Source organism: Thamnophis elegans, chromosome 11 (genome assembly GCF_009769535.1).
Source record: "Thamnophis elegans isolate rThaEle1 chromosome 11, rThaEle1.pri, whole genome shotgun sequence".
Lineage (NCBI taxonomy): Eukaryota > Metazoa > Chordata > Lepidosauria > Squamata > Colubridae > Thamnophis > Thamnophis elegans.
The window spans coordinates 46972532-46994201 of NC_045551.1; the positions used below are offsets into that span (position 1 = coordinate 46972532).

At 37.8% G+C, this 21670-nt stretch overlaps 1 protein-coding gene across 2 annotated transcripts; it reads left to right on the forward strand.

The window, feature by feature from the left end:
• Nucleotides 1–1940: 1940 nt before the first annotated feature.
• On the forward strand, nt 1941–18296 carry TGDS (TDP-glucose 4,6-dehydratase). Of its 2 annotated transcripts, XM_032226767.1 has the most exons (12): nt 1941–2065; nt 4467–4533; nt 5177–5245; nt 6506–6596; nt 7603–7745; nt 8424–8522; nt 9784–9843; nt 11306–11349; nt 12612–12777; nt 13882–13940; nt 16310–16407; nt 17686–18296. In XM_032226767.1, exons 1-12 carry the CDS (start codon nt 1983–1985, stop codon nt 17769–17771), a joined length of 1065 nt encoding a protein of 354 aa, XP_032082658.1. In that variant the 5' UTR covers nt 1941–1982; the 3' UTR covers nt 17772–18296. The 2 variants fall into 2 exon arrangements, with proteins under 2 accessions (XP_032082658.1, XP_032082659.1); XM_032226768.1 differs by lacking the exon at nt 9784–9843 and having other exon boundaries at nt 11336–11349.
• Nucleotides 18297–21670: the final 3374 nt, after the last annotated feature.

Consider the following 21670-nt stretch of genomic DNA (forward strand, 5'->3'; position numbering starts at 1 on the left):
CCGAGGAGGGCGGGGGGAAGGGGGAGGGCGGGACGGGCCGTTGCCGCGCGCCAGCTCTAGCAAGGAGGACTTCCAACTGGCATTCTGGAGACGGTTGCTAGGAGAGGAACGCTCCACCCTCCGTGTCACTGAAGTCGGATGGGGTTGGTGGAAGGGGAAGAGGGGGCGGGGCCACCGCGTCTGGCGGAGAGACCCAGGAGGACATCTGGTTTTAAACTTCTGGTTTGGGCTCGCGAGCCGTGTTCTTTCCATCCAGCCCAAGATCTTCCAAACCTTGGAAGGGCCGATTCTGGGCGCGCGTGGATTAAATGTCCAGCAGCTGCCATTTAACTCCTGTTTGTCCCAAATACGCATGAATCAAAAGTGCTTTTAAATATTAATTCGAATGGATTTGGAATGATTCTCTTTTGGGTAGCAAAAAAGAGCATTTCGTTTTGGCAGAGTGTTTGCTTTTGTCATATAGTTCCCGTTACCCCAGGCTAGGCAACATCTTAAGGAAAGTTTTGTAGACATGTCTTGTCCCATTCCTCTTTAGTTTATACATGTCTTCTGTGCCAGATTAAATTATGAAATTTATCTTTATTATTAAATAACTAATTGGCAAGCTCGGAGAGCAAATCACAGCCAAAATTTAAAACGAGCTGCAAACATTTTCTATTATTTCAAGGGTATTCCATCTCAGAAATCTACAGTAAGTCCATTATACTAAATGAACTCGCCAGTCCTCGAAACCATGTCTCCTTAACGTGAATGCTGGCTTTATGTCAACAGCTCGGAATAACCTTGCCTGTTTTATTGAGAAGTTTGATTATTTTAAGTTCCCACAACATTTTTAACCTGATCAAAGCACAGCCTGATAACGGTTTTGTGAAATCTTCTCCTCTTATTTAGCTTCCAACATTTGGTTTCCTTTTCTCCTGGTAGTTGTCTATGGAGATAGTTCTCAGTCATCCAAGTCATGGTTGTCCCAAAGGTGCTTTTTTCTCTCTCCCAAGAGTCTGTAGAGATTCTCAGTCATCCTGGTCATGGCTGTTACAATGGTGCTTTTTTCAGGATGCAAATGGACTTCATCCAAGAAGCTTCTTCAGCTCTGAAGAATGGAAGGATTTATATTCCTTGCAGACAGCTGGTCATGTGCATCCTTTTTGAGTCATTGAAGCACTTGGAGGTTTTTCTTATGTCTTCAGGGTCATCGGAGTAGTGCTCCTAGTTCCTGTAGTCTGCAATTTTTTTCCCCTCTGGAAATCCATTCCTACTCCCACACCATTCAAAGGGTGTCCATCCCAAATTGTACAGCTAAAAGCCTGCAGATTTTCTCAGTCATCCAGGTCATGTTTATTCTCTGGATTTCCAGGAGAAAGAATTGCAGACTACAGGAACCAGGAACACTACTCAGGTGACCCTGAGGACATAGGTGTGCTTAAATGACCCTCTAAAACAGTGCTTCTCAACCTTGGCCCACCTGAAGATGCGTGGACTGGGGGATTCTGGGAGTTGAAGTCCACACATTTTCAGGTGGGCCAAGGTTGAGAAGCACTGCTCTAAAAGGATGCAAATAGCCAGCTGTCTGTAAATCCTTTCATTCCCCACCATCCAGTCAGAGCCCATCCAGTCAGAGCTGAAGAAGCTTCTTGGATGAAAAGCGAAACGTCTTGAAAGAAAAAAACAAAGTCCAGTTGCCTCTTGGGGGGGGGGGGGAAGCACCTTTGGGACTTTCTCCTGGCATGGGCGTTGTTATGCAAAGAGCCCTGGTCGGCCTTAATCGGCATTCACGTGGGATCTAGAGCTCTTTAACGAGGGGGAGGGGGAAACAAATACAGGCTCGCGGGCGCCGCGTTGCAGAAGTAAGCGAAGTCTCGGACCAGGGCGTCCAAACGGGCCTAGCGCCTCCCCGAGTCTAAGCGCGCGCGAGAGAGAAAGGCTCGCCCTCGCGGACGGAATTGACGCAAGGAGCGGAAGTGGAGCCGGGCTCCGCGAGAGGAATGTCCGCGGGGGTCTCGCGGGCTGAGGGGGCTCCGCGGGGCTTGACGAAGCGAGTCCTGGTGACCGGAGGCGCCGGCTTCATGTGAGTCTTTGAGCGGGGCGGGAGTCGGGGCAGGCGGCGCTGAAATTTCCAACCTTTTTTTCCTGGTTTCCAACGTTAACAAGGGCGTTTTCCCCTGTCCGAACAGCCTGGTCCTTGGAAAGCCAGCCGAGGAAAAATGTTGCCCCTTTTAAAGTCGCTTTAAAAGAGGGAAGGGCGACGCCGGGGTTTATTTTACTCAACAGTAGAAGCGTCAATCCTAAAACAAAAAGTGAGGGGGACGATTGAAGAGGAGGCGTGCAAAATTACAAGATAACCGTGTAATTTGGATCGATCGATATCTATCTATCTATCTATCTATCTATCTATCTATCTATCTATCTATCTATCTATCTATCTATCTATCTATCTATCTATCTATCTATCTACCTACCTACCTACCTACCTACCTACCTACCTACCTACCTACGCACATATACATACATATACATGTACCCACATATATGTATAATATATGTATTATACATACATACACATACACACACTGTATCTTTATGTGTGAATGTATAATACATATACATATATGTGGGTTCATGTATATGTATATACATGTGTGTGTGTATAGGTAGGTAGGTAGGTAGGTAGGTAGGTAGGTAGGTAGGTAGGTAGGTAGGTAGGTAGATAGATAGATAGATAGATGATAGATAGATAGATAGATAGATAGATAGATAGATAGATAGATAGATAGATAGATGCGCTTAATGTTCTTACAGAAAAAGAGAAAATTAAATATACATCCCTGAAACCGCTTCTGGACTTTGTGTTTGAGGGGGGGGAGGGGGGAATGAAACTTTGTTTTGGGTTTTACTGATTAGATTTTCTGATTAGGTTTGCTGTTATAGAAAGCTTAGCTAGTTTATGCTATTGTGTAAAAGTAAAAAGTTTTGAGGTTTGATATTATCTTATAAGGGAGTCCGAAGTTAAGGGCTTTTCTTTCTTTTTCCTCTAATTTTCCTACACTTTCCCCTTCCCTTTCCCACCCCTATTTTTCCTACTTATTTTCTTTTGTACTTTTGTATTTTATACAATAAACTAATAAAGAAAAAATAAATTATAAACTAATAAAAAAGGAAAAAAGAAATATCCATGTGTAATATTTATATCCACAACCACTGTGTAAACAAAGCTAGAATTTCTTTCCCCATATAAGGAAAAAGAAGGATAGCTTTTGAATTCCTAAAGTTGCTGCACAGTAAGTTGCTTGTCAGTTCTGTCTGAACTACGTGCAAATAAAAAGAAGTTTAATTATTCAGTTCAGGTTAGAACATCAGCCTGAGTTCTCCCTTTTTTTTTGCTCATATATTTTTGGGCATAACTTTTTAAAAATGAAGCCAGTGACCAGTGACATATAAATCACATCTTGGTTCCCAGATTTCTTTTTATCTGCTGTAACTAGACACTTTTTTTAGATTCACTAATATTCAAATTATACATTTAAAATCCTGAATGGAAGTTGCTTGCCTGGTGAGGCTCTCTAGGCTCTCAAATCTGTTGTATACTGCTTTTCTTTAAAAAAAAAACGATATTGCACATTTTCTCTAATTTTCTTTTGATTTAAGCCCCTTCCCTACAATACACTTCTCAAGCCCCATATTTGAGACTGAAAAATATTTGAAATCTCTCTAATAGACTATGACCTTGAATATTTAAAGATTTGCTGGTTATTTCACACAAAATTAGCCTTTAAAATACAGGGTTTAAAGAACATTCAAATAAATTTTACCATTACAGGTGGTCCTTGAGTTACAACAGTTCACTTAGTGACAGGTCAAAGTTACAATGGCATTGAAAAAAGTGATTTTTGACCATTTTTTACAGTTATGACCATTGCAGTATCCCCATGATCACATGATTTTACTTTGGATGTTGGACAACTGGTTTATATTTATGACAGTTGCAGTGTCCCAGAATCATGCGACCATCTTTGGCAACTTTCTGACAAGCAAAGTCAATGGGGAAACAAGATTCACTTAACTGTGTTACTAATTTAACAACTACAGAGATTCACTTAACAAATGTGGCAAGAAAAGTTGTAAAATGGGGCAAAACTCACTTAACAAATTTCTCACTTATCAAGAGAAATTTTTTTGTGGTCATAATTTGAGGATTACCTGTACTGCAGTGTCCTATGAGCATTTTTCAAAGTACTAAAAATAGCCTCATTCATTGTGGTGTATTTCTTAGTTTATATTGAGAGGTAATTAAACATCTTAGTTTAGGCTTAAGAGAGAGAAGCAGAAAAAGATTTACAACTCCTGATCTTACCGCCAGAGCAAAAAAAACGAGGAAAGCTGTTGATGTCCATGAACAAGATTTAGAAAGAACCTGAAATTCTGTACATTCACCATCTCTGGTTTTTTTTTTTTCCTTCCAAAATTGACAGTGCTTCCCATGTCATTGTTTCCCTCGTGGAAAAGTATCCTAACTATGTGATCATTAATCTGGATAAGGTAAGACTGTTGGTTTAAATTAAATGAGTCATTTTTAAGCAGTACCTAAAAAGAGCTGTAGTGTCAGGCTGACAACATGGTAGGAGAGAAATCTTAAGCTTCTAAGGCTGTATAACCTCATCTAAAGGTTGGTGTGCTAATAATGATTCAAGTGGATGAATTTATATATCTTTATAACTGAGCATACCTGTGAATGCTGCATCATACATGCAAACAAAAGAACAAGCTCTGCTTCTGAATAAAAATTTGTATTCAGTTTCTAAAAACTGAGAAGACTGCTAAAATTCATAGCAAACCTGTTCATTTTGAATGGTACAATTGAATGGTACAACTTATATGTTACATTAAAGGTGGAAAAAATTCTGATGTGATTTGTCTTTATTGCATCTCAAAAACCTGGCATTTTAATAAGATACTAGACTTTTTGTATCCACTATATAACTTTACCCAGAAATTGTGACAGTTGTGGCCGTGGGATATCAGCATTCTTACCTGTGAAACCAGAAAGCTTTTAAAAAAACTGCTTCTGTAAAAGTTGGAATTTTTGGACTAAAGGATTTAGTCTAAAAAAAGTCTTGCATTTAGCAACTTCTCATGTAAAACACTCATTTTCTCATTCTCTCTTTTTCTTTTTTTTGTTAAGCTGGACTACTGTGCAAGCTTAACAAATCTTAAGACAGTTTCTGAGAAAGAGAACTACAAATTTGTTCAGGTAAACTAAACTTTTTGCTTTTATTCGTTTTTTAAAAATCAGATGACTACATCTTCAGTTCTAGCATATTGGGTGGCTTGACAAGACATAGTTGACTCAAATTAGACAACAAGAGTGATCATCAGGGTTCACCGACAAATGCGCGCCCGACAAATGCGCACTGACAAAACCGCCGTGACAAAATGGCGATGTTGAAAGCGCGCCCACTAAATGCGTGCCGACAAAAGCGCGCCATCAAAAACAACGTTAACAACCCTAATAACCCTAATCCTAACCTAAAAACCCTAATCGCAGTTTTGTCGGCACGCTTTAGCGGGCGCGCTTTCAACGTCGCTGTTTTCTCACGGCGGTTTTGTCAGCACACATTTGTCGGGCGTGCATTTGTCGGGTCACGATCATCAGTGGTTCCTGATTATAGTGAAACAAGATCTCAGGTAGCTGCCATATTCCCAGCACATGATCGACAGAAGATTTATTAATAACTTGAATGAAAAGATGGAGAGGTTGATTAATAAATTTGCAGATAACCAAGAATTGAATGAGAAAGTTACTATATTAGGACAGCTGTACAATATAATTCTAAATGATTTGAGTAAATTTGAGAGTTGGATTAAAAGTAAAACGAAAGTGAATAGGTAAAGACAAAATACTTCACCTTGAATACAAGTCAAATGTACAAATATAGGAGGGGGGATACTGGCTTGGTAATAGCAATAGCTTTCAGGGGAATAGTAATAGCTTTCAAACTAAATTTGAGTCCGCAACATCATGTGGTAACTAAAACGGCAAACACAATTTTAGGTTGTTTTTACCAGAAGTATAATTTCCAAATCATGGATGAGAATTGTTCAGTTTTGCTCTGCTGTGGTCAGACTACACTTTGAATACCGCGATCAGTTCTGGACATTGTATTTTAAGTATCCCCCAAAATTGGAAACATTTCAGAGAATTATTGATGATTATAATCAGTGATATGGAAATCAAATTGAAGTTTAGTTTTGATAGAAGTTTGGAGAGAGCAGAGAGAACAGAACGGTGCTAATCCTAATTTAGATTCCTGTACTAAGCAAATTGGAATTGGTGTAAAATCTCCCCTTCCAGCTCTCTGATTCTACTCTACAATTGTTATAAGATGAAAACTGAGATGAAAGCCTGTAATTTTCCATAAGATTATATACCAATTACATATCAAATGCTTACCATTGGAAAAAATAGCTTGCAGTCCCTTGCTGATTTTATATTTTCCCTTTTCTTTATTAGGGAGACATCTGTGAACCCAATTTCATGAAAGAATTATTTGAGACTGAGAAAATTGATATAGTGTTACATTTTGCAGCTCAAACGCATGTAGGTGAGCATGGCATATCCCTGTAATTGTCACCATCTTGCAGGATTGATAAAGAATTCTTCAATAGCTTCCAGGTTTTGTGGAAGGGACAGAGCTAATGCTTCATGTAATAAGTTACGTATTATGATGTGGCTGGTGGTGGAGACTTAAATATTTCAGTTTGCCAGTTGAACTCTGTTGAAGTGTAGATTATATAGATGAAGTAGAGCAATTTGTACGCAGACTGTTTTGGTCATTATAATTTTAATTTGGCATAGACTTAAATCTAAGTGCAGCACAGTCTTATTTTTCATGCGATTTAGTTAGGTTGCTGCTACATTTACTGGAATATTTGAAAAATATTACTTTTTAAAATAAGGTTCTCAATTCTTATGGTTATGGAAAGGGAATTAAATATGTACCAATTCATAAAAGGAAAATTTTTGAAAGGACCATGGCTGCATCTGTCACAGACATTGCACTTTTTAAGATCAATATAATTAATTCTGCATTAGATTCTGCCCTGCAATAATAATTTTAAATATACGTTTTTCCTGTTTGTCTGCTATTAAGTCTGACAATCGATTTTAGAATATCTAGCTATTCAACCTAAAGTGCTATGTGTTTATTTAAATCTTTATTTCTGGCTTTTTAATTTCTCCCGAACAATCTCTCCCGAACATAAGCATAAAACATTATTTAAATGTAATAAAGCTATTAAGTGTAAGCTCCACTTATCTAGACTTCCAGTATTCTCTTAACATATGTGTCTGAGGCATTATCTAGGATTTCTTTGCCCAAAGTTGGGAGGCTTATGAACCTCTCTCTTCACAAAGAAAAAGGAATGCTTTTTTTTTGCTTTATGCTTCTGTGGGCTGTCAGGTTGCAGCTTTAACGTTTTTAGAAGCATTTTGTTGTGTGATGTTTGGGGTGTAAATAACATATTTTTCTATCAGCATTCTGTTAGGACTGTAATTGTTTTCAGTTGTCAAAGTGACACCCTCTTTATTATTTTTGACTGAAAATGCAGATCTTTCATTTTGGCACAAACTTGAGTTCAACTATGTTAATGTTTATGGAACATACATTCTGCTTCGGGCCGCTTATAAGGCTAATGTGGAAAAGTTTGTATATGTCAGCACTGATGAAGTTTATGGAGGAAGTTGTGATAAGGTGAGCTATTATTGGTTGAAATCTCTTGCCCTTTTTTTTCCCCATGTGTGGTTCTGAATGATTTTACAGCTCCAAACGCTTGTAAAGAAATTATACCAATATTTTAAATCCTTATGTTGTTTTCTATTTAAAAAGGCACTGAAGATGCCCATTTGTGTATATACTTATAGAACATTTCCTGATTGTAATTTGACGTATAAGTAAGCAGAACAAATTATGAGTTCAGGCAGTCCTGAGGTTACGACAGTAGTTGGAACCAGAATTTCCATCGCTGTTGTGATGTTGTGACCACATCAGCTAGCAACGGCAGTTCTGGCAATTATTACAGGTGGGTCATTAGGCAAGGATCTCACATGATTGTGACTTCCCACTGGCATCTCCATTGACTTTGTTTGTGAGAAACTGACAGGGAAGATCAGAAATCACAGTCCTGTAACTGTGGCTCAGTATGGTGGTCAGAACTCTGAGGACCGGTCATAAGTACCATTTTTTCACCATTGTAACTTTGAACGGTTGCTGAATGAATGGTCATAGCCTGAGAACTACTTGTATATATTTTGCAACTGGATACTTAATACTTGTGGCTGGTATTTGAGTTACTTGTGCTAGTTAACTGGAGCCATGTGTAATTCACCACTAACTCTGCTAAAATTTACTTAATGTAAACTTCTGCTGCAGGAATTTGATGAATCTTCACCCAAACAACCCACAAATCCTTACGCGAAATCTAAGGCAGCTGCTGAATGCTTTGTCCAATCTTACTGGGAAAGATATCAGGTGAGCATAAATGACATTGGGGGATTGTAAAAGCTTTTATCAATTATCGCTTTGTGTCTAAAGGGATTTGAATGCATAACAAAAGGTAGTGATTTGTGCCATAGAGCTGGGAAGGGTAACTTGGAGGCCATATTTATTAGGAGAAGGTTGGAACCCACCTCAACCTTATCCATATGCCAGCGTGAGGTTGTGGCTTTTGTTTAGCATGGAGAAAGAGCTGGGCATTTTTAAACTGTACGAAAGGTTTTTTTAAAGTTCATACTATAGTTTTCTACTATTGTTTGCCTCCCAATGGGGAGAAACCATGCCCCTAATTTTTAACAACTTGTTTGGAAGCAGATTTAGAAATTAGGTGTAGCTTGGGAATCCTAGATTGCTCGCCTGATTTTAGAAACCAGCTTGTTCCTTGGACTTTCACCTTTAATGTTAGGTGCAGTGGATCAAGTTAGATCCTTCTGCTAAATGTGCCATTTTAATCTCAGCTTTTCTGCCTTAGCAATGTATGTCTTTTTGTTGTGTCGGCAAAAAATAATGGGTGAAGTCAGGCATTACCTGAGTGCAGTTGGACAGCAGTCCTTAATATCAGTGCTAAATTTGGGTGATGAAATGTCCACAAGATGACAGCCAAGCTCAGAGAGTTATCAACGACCCTTCATTTCAATCCTAAACTACAAATATATTGTCAAACTTGCCACAAACATATACAAACAGTAGAAATGATGAGAAGGATATAGTTTTATTAGAAGTGAAGTGCATTTCAGTAGTGCATAGCCAGAACTGAGGTTTGTGTGCCAAAATCCCTAAGTTCAACTTTTCCCGCCATTAACTGCCTTGCATTGCTGATCCCCCATAACCAATCAGGTTCAAAAAAATTGTTTTCAGAATGGTCACTTCAAGTGTAGGTTCATATGCAGCTGCATTCTTCTCCCAGCCGGGTGACCTTGAAGCAGCATCTCAGGGAGATACAGCAGTTACTACTATTGCTTTTCCCCAAGCATCCACCCTCATCCATGGCAAATTGTCACCGTATAATTGTGACGCACAAGCAAGCATTAAGGTGGCAGCTGACATATTCTCTTTTATTGATATCAGTCCTTAGCAGTAGAATCTGAGGAAGCAAAAACTATAAGGGGATTGTTGCTTTTCTGGCAATAGAAATTATGCCATTAGGAATGGGTTTAACTGGATATCACTCATGTTAGGTCATTAATAGCAGTTTTGACTGGGTTCATTTAATACAGTTGTCATGTGTACGTTAAAGTTTCCAGTGGTTATCACACGGAGCAGCAACGTTTATGGACCCCATCAGTTTCCAGAAAAAGTAAGTTAAATCAAGATCTTATTACTTTTTAGTTTCTTAAGCTTTTATAGTTTATCATGGAATTATCTCATGTTCCATGAAAAGTGACAAACTGTATACTCTTTTTAGGAAAATTCATGATGTGACCAAGATATAATAAATAGACTTGTTCAGGTCAATCTTCTCATATACTCAAGGTATTTTTTTAAATCCGCAAAATGTACCAAAAGATAATTATCCAAAGACTTGACCATTATGAGATATCTGTGCTTAGATTAGTGTATTTGCCATTTTATGTCCAAAATACAGTTTTGAGATTTCTGATGGGTAGAGGTTGAAATATTTACAAAGCCAACTGGATCTCTGATTACTACATTTTTAACTTCCAATTGTTTTGGAGTGGGATGTGACCTAACTCGCCTGCTGGCCATCCTTGGGCTAGAAAGTGGCAATGTTGGACTTTTGTGACTCTCTGTCACTGATAATTGCTTACAGGAGAATTTGTCTTAGTGTTATCTTCAATAGCCCAATTAAATAACAATTTTGTGTCTACCCTATACTTTGAGGTTTTAATTTACAGAATGAACAGCATGAATGTTGCAACCTAGCTCAAGTTTCTAGTATGTGAAAATGGGCTTTGCTTGCTTTGAGAATTCCAGATCGATAAGGAGTACTCTGTTATGGTTTGATGCTGCACATGCAACCCCTTTCTCTCCTCCAGCAGCATCACTGTGCAGATGTGTGACTGTTAATTGCCATTGCATTTCCCTTTAATCAGTTGCCTTAAGAGTTGAAACAAGGCTTGAGGTTCTTCTCATTCCGCCTCATGCATGCAAAGCACTTCTTGATACCATGTGCATAACTCAGTGCAATTTTTTGATGGAAGGTAGGGACTTTTATATTTATTGGTAGTATCAGGCTTGCCCCAGTTAGGAAAGGAAGACCCTCGACTCCACTTAGCCATGAAGTGATAAGTTCATTTACTAAGGAGTAGTGGTTGCAGCAAAAACAAGGCTAGATCTAAGGTTCCTGCACAAAAGGTTACAGATTTTCCCTTTCTTCCCCCTTGATCGGTTTGTCGTGGTCCATATAGGTGTTTTGGGAACCACTTGGGTGTTTGGTGCCACTTGGTGCAATTTGCATTGTTTCCCAGCCTCCAGGGCTCTGAAGATTGGAAGAAGCTGGTTCTCATATCTAGTTTCCATCAAACCTGTCACACACACACACACACACACACACACACACACACACCCCGCACCACACCTTTTTAGGTCATCTCTATCCTCTACATGCCAATTGCCTACTTTCTCTCCCCCCCCCCATCGATTGATTGTAGGATGTCAGCGAGGCGCCAAGCTAAAGATGGCAGATCTGACAGCTAGCATTAATGAAAACTTACTTGCAGCAATGAAGCTGCATCATTTTCTGTTTTAAAGTAGTATGAATTGTAATAATTGTTCATTTTGTCTTTTATATTTCCTAGGTTATTCCTAAGTTCATTTCTCTCTTACAGCAGAATAGAAAATGGTATGTATTAGTATGCATGTATGTGCTCATTTAAAAACAACTGTGTAAGAAAATAAGCTATGTCACACCCTGAAAATTGAACATATAGCTAAAAATTGGGATATGCCTATAAACTTAGTTCCTTTTTTATTGCCAAAGTAGTTTGTAATATTAAGAAAAGGGAACAGAGCTTTGGAGTTTGGTGTATATTTAATGTTCACTTTAATACGTATAATTATGTTTCCATATATGCAAATCTTTATTTAAATATACAGTATGGAATTGTTGAGTACTGTTAAATATGCAATATAAACAAATGGGACTCTAGCCTGGATCTATTTTAGTGTGTGTATTGCTTGTGATCCAAATGAGAAGCTATATTTGGGTGTTTAATATCTTTTCACCAGCAGAGGTCATAGAATTTGTGCTAGATCATGTTTATTATTTTGTGCTTTTCACTAATCTAAAATCTTGGTTGAGGGAGCTGTATGCTTCTGTGTATTAATCTCTTTTTCCTTCCCATGGTCTCCAGCAATTTGCAGTTTAGGAATGTCATGTTTTATGTGTCATCTGGAATATTATTGTTAATAAAAATGTATATTATTATTTGTTTTGCACATGGCTTTTCTTTTTTTGCATACTTTACCCAGCAAAGACTATCAATTTGAATAATAAAACGAAGGATTTAGAGATTTCTTCTGTCTTTTGTAACTCCTTGAAAACTTTACTAGACCATTCTGCTATTATTGGGAGCCTTGCTTTTAATAAGCCCTTCATGGTATTGGATCTGGGTACTTGAGAGACCGCCTACTGCCAATTACCTCAACTAGGCCAATAAGATCCCATAGATTAGGCCTCCTTTGAATTCCATCTGCCGGCCAATGTCGACTGGCAACTACCCGGAGGAGAGCCTTCTCGGTGGCTGCTCCGACCCTCTGGAACGAACTCCCCGTGGAGATTCGTACCCTCACCACCCTCCGGACCTTCCGCGTAGCCCTTAAGTCCTGGCTGTCCCGACAGGCCTAGGGCTAAAGACTCCAACCCCACTCGAATAGTATGACTGTTGTGCTTTTTTAATGATGTATTGTCTTCATGTTTGTAACTTGTTTGTCCTTCCCTCCCCCTGAATTGTGAGCCGCCCTGAGTCCCCTCAGGGAAAAGGGCGGCATACAAATAAAGTATCTATCTATCTATCTATCTATCTATCTATCTATCTATCTATCTATCTATCTATCTATCTATCTAATCATACTAAAATTATCTATTCTTGTGTTTTCCTTTAGTTGCATTCATGGTTCAGGACTTCAGAAAAGAAATTTTCTTTATGCTAGTGATGTAGCAGAAGCATTCCTTACCGTTCTGAAGAAAGGGCAGCCAGGCGAAATCTACAACATTGGGACCAGTTTTGCAGTGTCTATTACCCAGCTTGCAAAGGAATTAATCCACCTTGTGAGTAATAACTAAATTTGAAAATAGGTGACCTGAACAATAGCAGCAAAATGGCCAAGAGTTGACTTGAGCATTTCACTAGGGCAGTTCCTGGTTTTTATTTAAATGTTTGACATTATAAATCTCTTTTTGCTTCAGTTTTTTGATGTTTGAAATGTAATAATAAAAAGTCATACGACAAACTGCAAGGATAGATCAGTATTGTGACACTTGACACTGTGGGGATATAAAAGAAACTACTTCTTTGGTAGTTAGTTGTGGCATTCACACTCCTTCCTCTGGATGTAGATCTTTACCCAAATAATAATAAAAAAAAAAGATTCTGAAATTTTCCCCTCAGGGGGGAAGATGACTTGTCTGTTATAAAGGCTGGTCCACTGAAATTATGCAATGGGCAGAGGGGAAAGGAAGTCCTGCAGAAATGAAGCTAAAATTTTCAGGATTTTAATTCCTCAGCGTTAACATTTTTATTGTTATAAGATAAAATAAGACTCAAAATATAAAAGAAAATAGGAAAACGGGGAGGAAGGGGAAGGGAAAAGAAAAGTAAGGAAGGATTAAGAGAAATGAAAAGAAGCATTGACTTCCGACTATCTCTGTTGCAGTAAAATAAGGCATTAACATCAACTCATAACAATCCCTTTGTCTGCAACTCTGTGCATGCGCACACTGGGAACAGGCTCCAGATGTTCGTCTGCTTAAGGACAGTTTTACTCATTGACCCAGATTCTGGTCCCAATTTTGGCTGTACATCAAGGGCTGCCTCTAGTTATCTCTTTTCTACTAGTTGCAACTTTTGAGGTCAAGTAGCCATAGTGAGACTGCCCACAACATAGTTCCACAATAGAAAAATGGGATCATATCTACCTGTCCGTGTCTTCCTATTAGATACTTTTTTTTCATCTGTAATTCTATAATATTTAAGTTAGAATATTATGATTGCAAGAATTGTGGTATTAGTCCTGATTAATGTGCATTAATATCAAATCCATGTACAATAAAAGCTGTTCCAATTATTCATTGAAATATCTATTCAAGGAAGGTTAATTAAATCAAGATTATCAAATATTTAGTTGGTAACATGCATCTTTTCTTCATTGTCAGATTAAAAATACTAGTTCAGAAGCTGAGATAGAACACTGGATGGATTATGTTAAAGACAGGTAAGACTTGAGTAGGCTTCATTTCAAATCATTTGTTAGGATTGCTTTCTTTTTTCTTTATAATCGTCTTAAACATTTACTCTTTGTCACAGAATTAGACACATAACTCTGTCAATTCTGAGAAAATGTGAATACACTGAACCCCAAAGTTGTCTGGCCCGTCCCTTTGTGGGATGGGTTGTTGTATTGAGAAGACAGCCTGGAGCTTTAGTGCATCATTTTTCCTTTCCCAGAGCAGAAAAAATGCAGGTAGGCCTGTAGGCAACTTGGCACATATAGCCAAGATAATCTCCAGCTTTTTGTTAATCTTCCAAAGGGAGATGGGAAGGCATTTCTGCATAATACTAAACTGGTTCTTGGCTACCTCTTCAGTTCTCACATTGAGAGAAAAGCTGTAGTTTGAAACACTCTTTGTCTCACAAATGAAACTAAAGGCTTGTATTGACACCAATTTTCACCAGCCACAAGTTTTAGATTTTAAAAACTGGGAAAGATTCAATCTCTGAAGGGAGAAGCTTTAAATACATTTCTTTGTGTGGAATTGTTTACTTTACAATTCTCTTTTTAACAGTTCTGTTTTATAATTTGTATTTTGTCATTAGCACATTGTGTCACAATAAGGTCTGGTTTCCCCCTCCCCTCCCCCAATTTCTGTTTTATTGCTTCTGGTCTCAGATTTTGTTAATTACCTGCCCCATCTCATTTGAAAAGATTAGCAAAATTACCATCTGCACAGGGATTCTTGAAAAGAAGCGATTTGCAATCAACAGAAATTAAGCATTGTCTATTGATTCTAAAGAATACTGATACTTGGAAATGTTTATGAAGAATGACTCATCTTAATTAAACAATCAGAGGCATTGGGTGCAGTTGGAAAATGAAGAATTAAAAAGTATAAAATCAATTTCGAATGAAAGGGATAATCTGTAAGGATTAGACTACATAAAAGCTTGGAAACATCAAAGAGATGGGGAATTATTAGTGTACATGCATGGTTGTTAGCAGATACTGGATGCTGATTTGGAGATAATTGCCTCTAAAGATTCCAGTGCCATCTTCAACTTTCAGCAGCTTATTGGATACAGAAATTCAAAAAATATCTCACATTAGCTCAAAATTGTTTGGTGTCCCCCCCCCCCCCTTTTCACCATCTCTTTAGCCAAAAAAGCAAAGGTAGGCACACTTTAAGAATATATAGCCTGATGACTTAGTTGAGACATTTGAGTTGTATAGTTGAGGCATTTCTGGTGTTAAGCAGTATTTGGATTTTCTAGAAGAGGTTGGCTCTTAAGAGTTGGAGTTGAATAAATCAGATTTATCCAATAAATTTATTGGACAATATTTGCTCGAAGCAATGTAATTAAAATACTGCAACACATCTGAGCTTCTTGTAAAACAAACTATGTATACTATCTGAAACATCATTTTTTGCTCTCTGCTTATTACAGTACAGCATAACTTAAATGCCTCTCTACTGATAAATGGTGGGAGTAGTATACGAATTTAAGAGTTAAGAGCTAATGTGGGGTCATCTGTGTTAAATTACTTATCCTGAAACTGACTGATGTCTTAAGAAGTAATTTAACTAAGAATGTTCTGAGCATTTCATGAGCTTATTAGAGATGACAAGGTTCAAACATGATTTTCAGGATTTCTTACATTTCTGCAAAATGTTCTTTAATATAATAGCAAAGATCGGGTTTAGCTGTTAAAATCTGATTCTCCAAATTGATTTAAATCTGGCTTAGTATGATTAAGAGCCATGGTGGTGCAGTAATTAGAACGTGGTATTGCAGGCTTTTTATTGAGGAATGCAGCTGAGCTTGTCAATCAGAAAGGTCAGCAGTTCGGATCCCTAGCATTGCGTAATGGAGTGAGCTCCCATTACTTGTCCCAGCTTCTGCCAACCTAGCAGTTTGAAAGCATGTAAAAAGGCAAGTAGAAAAATAGAGACCACCTTTGGTGGGAAGGTAACAGCGTTCCGTGTGTCTTCAGCATTTAGTCATGCCGGCCACATGACCACGGAGATGTCTTCAGACAGCTCTGGCTCTTCGGCTTTAAAATGGAAATGAGCACCGCCCCCTAGAATCGGGAACGACTAGCACATATGTGCGAGGGGAAACTTTACCTTTACCTTATTGCTACTCCATTTGATATTTTGATTAATTTCAATTGTATGATTTGATTAGTGTGGGATAATATTTGCCTTTGTTCTATTTAAATGTACATATTTTAATAGCAGAACAAGAAAGGAGTCTTTTTCTACTTGAGGGCTGAGGCAAAGGAAGATGGCTTTATGGTGATAACTGATACAAATGCTGCTGGAAATAAAACGTTTCTATTGAAAAACTTTTCCTTTTTTTTAAAAGACCTACAAACGACATGGGATACCCAATGAATTCTGGAAAAATGTATAGCTTGGGCTGGAAACCGAAGGTCTCTTGGAAGGAAGGAATCAAGAAAACAAGTATGTTATCTATACCAGTGTTTCCCAACCTTGGCAACTTGAAGATGTCCGGACTTCAACTCCCAGAATTCCCCAGCCAGCATTTCTGGGAGTTGAAGTCTGGACATCTTCAAGTTGCCAAGGTTGGGAAACACTGATCTATACAATGAAACATAAGAGGGGCAGATTGGAAATGAACAGCCATCATAAACTAATTTTGAAAATAAATTTCACATAATTCACACACTAATTTGTCACAGAGTTAGACAGTTAAAGTTGCAATTTCTACAGCGGGGGACTTAATTAAACTTGCTTTTGAGTTTTATGAGGTTAATTTTATAAGCCTGAAATCTGAACACAAATGATCCGTTTCCAGGCAGCAGTTATGTTTGGCAACACGGCTACTAAATCCTGGGTTTTAGTTGTCCAGTTGCCATGTCTTCTTAGATTCTCATAGAAAGCTCAATGCTTAATTATAAGAGCAGCAGAAAGTAGCTAATTCTTATTTATATATTTTACATGGAGCATTTTTGTTTGAAAAGGATACATTTTATCTTATTGCTTTCAGCTTCATCATTTATATGATGTATTTCTGAGGGAAAAAATTGCAGCTCTCAGGTTTAGGTTTCATATAAAAAAATACAGGTAGTCCTTGAGTCCAACATTTCTTTGTTAAGTGAGCTTTGCTCCATTTTATGATCTTTCTTGTCACAGTTGTTAAGTGAATCACTGCAGTTATGTTAGTAACCCAGTTGTTAAGTGAGTCAGGCTTCCCCATCAACTTTGATTGTCAGAAAGTCGCAAAATGTGATCACATGACTCCAGATCACAGCAACAGTCATAAACCAGTTGTCAGGCATCTGAATTTTGATCACATGATCATGGGGATATTGTAAAGGTCGTAAAACGGCTGTGTCACTTTTTCATTGCCATTTTAACTCTGAACAGTCACTAAATGAACTGTTGTAAGTCGAGGACTGCCTATATACTCTTCTGTCTGCAAGGAGGCAAATTGCTGTTTGCCTGCAAGGAGGCAAATTGCTGGAAGGCAGAGACCAAAGGCGGGTGGGTGGAGCTACATTCAGTGTATAAGACGCACCCAAATTTTCACCCTCTTTGGGGGGGGGGGAAGTGCATCTTAAACGCTGAAAACACGGTAATTTTAATGAAAGGATATAAGATTGTAAGTTGGTTGTTAATCACTAATTTCATTTACCCGTAATTTTTTAAATTAAACTGGCATGGATTTACCTGACAGTATTTAAAAGTAAAAATTATTTGTTTTGTTTTTAATCCTAGTTGAATGGTATCAAGAGAACTTCCACAACTGGAGAAATCCAGAAAAGGCTTTGGAACCATTTCCTGTTGCTGGAGAATCTGTCTGAATTTGTATGCATCAGAGCTGGAAAGGGAAAAAAAAAGGAAATCATACTACCTCAAGAACACATTAAGAAAAAAAATGAAGTAATTGAAGGTGTATTGTATTCAAGAAACAAGTATCAGCAGAATAGAATGGAATTTTTGAATTCTCAATGTAATCCTCTTTGGGTCCAAATTAATTTCACGAACACTCTAGTACTGAAGCTTTAAAATGACATCTCAAGACTAACATTTTTCCTTTTAAAACTGCACTTTAAAGTAGGTCTTTTGTATTGTTACAATATTGTACTATCAGTATTATTAAAATTTAGACAATGTTTTATATTTAAGGGGTAGGCATACTCATCATCATGTTTACCAGAGGACGTTAGTAATCTGTTCATTTTTAAAATGCTGTCCTGGGCTGATGTCTGATTATTCCAGAGCTGAATTGAAAAGATAGGAATTTTTCTACTTGCTCAACATAAATTAATTTGTAGACAATCAAGTCATATTTTAACAGAATAAAAATATATTTCAATTATATTTTATATTTGTTTTATAAAAATATTCTGTATGAAATGATAAATTACTAGATTCCTTTAAGGGTAATGAGTGTTTTAAGATTCATACAAACCAGAGTTGTCAAACTGGCGACCCATGGGCCAGATGTAACACATGCAGGGCATGCCCACCCCAGCTCCATGAATGGGGAAAACATTGCAAAATGTCTCATGACAGCAATGTGACAAGTTTGACACCCGTGATATAAAGCATACTTATAGTTCTTGGTTCAAAATCATTCATTGGCTTCTTGGATTCCAGCTTCCAGCCATCCACAGGCTAAAAATAAACATGCAAGAATAGTGACAGCCCAATCTACAATAGCATGTAAATTGTATTTTCACTAAAGAATACTGAAATAATGCTTGCATCTCTTGGAAACCTCTTCAGATTGACCTGCAAAACATTTGCAATATAATTAAAAAGGGTCTTTGTTCTTTTAGTTTTAAAGAACAATGATTCTTTTTAATCATGTTGCAAAGTTTGTATGGTTTGACAATTTGTGTAATACTTAGGAAAGAAATCTGAATTAATTTGGTAATTCAGACTTGGTAATTCAGGACCTTTTCTAGATACTTTCTAAAAATAAACAAAATGCTCATTAAAACTTGTGTGAGGCACATCATCACAGAGAAATAGAGCCAGTGTTCCAGTGGTGGATTCTGGATCCCGTTGCAATCGGTACAGTGCAACAGGACCCAGCGTCCACCACATGAACGCGCGCAGCACGCATGCGTCCTTACCTCTTGTGATGCCTCTGCGACATTCCAGCTACTCGCGGAGGCACCGTGCGCTCCGTGCACGTGTGTGGAAGTGCCGAAGAGCTCAAATACAGGTAAGGAGCTTGGGCGTGCGGGTGGGCCCTCCGGAGCAGTATCTGGTGCTCCGGGCAGGCACCGGTACGCATGTACCGGGGTGTACCGCCTACAACCCGCCACTGCAGTATTCCAGTGTATACTAATTACTAAAAATAATCACAAGATACCAAAAAAACCCACCATCCTCATTAAGCATTACAATCATCCAAGTGCCTGTTTAAAAATATTAAACATTAAAGGGTTTCCTGAAAACAGGAGATCTGGGACCATGTTCTTCCTGATGTAGAAGCCCTTTTGCCCATGTTCCCTTTAATTTGATGAGGGCAAGATCTTAAGTAGACTCTCTAGTTGACCTGAACGGAAGGATAGAGTCTATGGATGAGAAAGTGTCACACCACCCTCAAGAACTGATAACCATATAATTAGTGGTAGCAATTGAATGTACTATATAGCAATCATGACCCGTCAAAACCGCGGTCCACAAAAGCGCGATCGACGAAAGCGCGCATTTGACATCATCACAGCGCGATGAAAAAAATTAAAAATTGAAATAACAATAAAATTAAAGCAAGCCGATTCACATAAAGGTAAGGGTTAGGGTTAGGTTAAGGGTTAGGGTTAGGTTTAGAGCGTTAGGGTTACGTTAAATTTTACGTTAAAGGTTAGCATTAGGTTTAGCGTTAGGTTAAGGGTTAGGTTTAGGGTTAGATTTAGGCTTAGGTTAAGGGTTAGGGTTAGGGATAGGTTTAGGGTTAGGTTTGGGGGGGTTAGGGTAAGGTTTTCGCTTTATTTTTACATTTTTCCATCACAGCGCGATGTTTTCGTCGCGCTGTGATGACGTCAAATGCGCGCTTTCGTCGACCGCGATTTTGTCATCCACGGTTTTGTGGTGGAACCTATAGCAATAACACCCTTTCCAGAATTGCTTGAAAAGCATACACTATTTTCTCCACAGCATGTTCATGGTCAAAACAAAATTATGAATGGAATTTAGAAACAGTTCAAAACTAACTCTCCTACAGAAAAAATAAATAAAAATTCTATCTGCTCTTAGAATTGTACTTACCGGTAACATATCTATTGTAGACTTTCTGCTGTGTGGACTGTTGCCTCTCGGGGTGATCAGAGTTGGGAGCCCTGTAGATGTTATTTCATCTATTCAAGTAATTTATATGACAGCCAATCTCGCAACAGTGACTAAGTGGTTTCCAATAATTAAAATAGCTGCAAGAAGTAACGTGTGAAGACTGTAAAAACTGTAGCAGGAGAATACTCCCTAAACACTTGGCTCAAATGCCAATTGGATTCTCTTCCATCATCCCCAGCCAGTAGCATCAATGATAGGTATATCCGTTCAGTATGTCATCTGAATTTTCATAATTACAAAGTTAAATTCAAGCCCTCAATCAATGGCTTAAATTAAGTTAGATACATCGAAACCCAAGTCAAAAATCAGCATATCAACTGCTTCCATTAATCATTTTCATTTTAGGGGGGAAAAAATGTAGCTAAGCTGAAATGGAAAATGATTAATGGAAGCAGTTGATATGCTGATTTTTTATTTGGTTTTCGATGTATCTAACTTAATGCTGATACTTGGCTGAGTAACTTGATAGCTGAAATTGCTCAAAGAATGATACAGTATAGTACTTTGCCAGTTTGATGTGTACATTTCTCCTTTAAAAAAAAACCTGGTTGTGAGTGAAATCCAATGGAACTGAATCCAGCGTCCCATAATCCAATGAATCATGGGGGAAAGCTTTAAAAATAAATGATGTTAATGTAATGTTGAACTATGTACCAAAATTGTGGAATTTTTTATCAGGAATTATGTTGTATTAGGCTGGGTTGAAGGCTTATTGAGAAATTGGAAATATAATATTCCAGATGTCAAGAAATGGTTTTTGGAACTATGTTTGATTTTAAAAAGGAAATATTTTCTTCTAATGGAAGGATGCAGTTATACACGTATTAGTAAAAGAGTAAGCAAGCAGAGATTGTCATATCACACAATAATATTTTGTAGAGATATTACAGTAATGTATTCTTTAGTAAACCAGGCAACTGTTGGTAAATATAAAATTATATAGTAGATTTTGATCCTAATTTGTATTGATAGTTGGCTTCTTTTTTTTATTAAAAAAGATGACTTTGTTTTGTGTGTGTGTGTATAGATAGATAGATAGATAGATAGATAGATAGATAGATAGTAATGAAAGTAATATTATACTATACTGTACTGTACTATATTAAAACCAATACCCATACCATACCATACCACACCATACCAGAGTATAGTATTATATATCATATCATATATCATATCATATTATTATAAAGATTACTTTCATTATTCTTTACGGCCAGCAGTGGTCAAGATTACCTAGAGTAGAATTTCTCAACTTCAGCATCTTTAAACTGAGACTTTCTATTAAGCCCTGGCCGGGAATTTTGGGAGTTGTAGTCCACTCTGTTTAAAGTTGCTGAGTTCAGAAACTACTCTAAGCCAGGGGTCTCCAACTTTGGCAATTTTAAGACTTGTG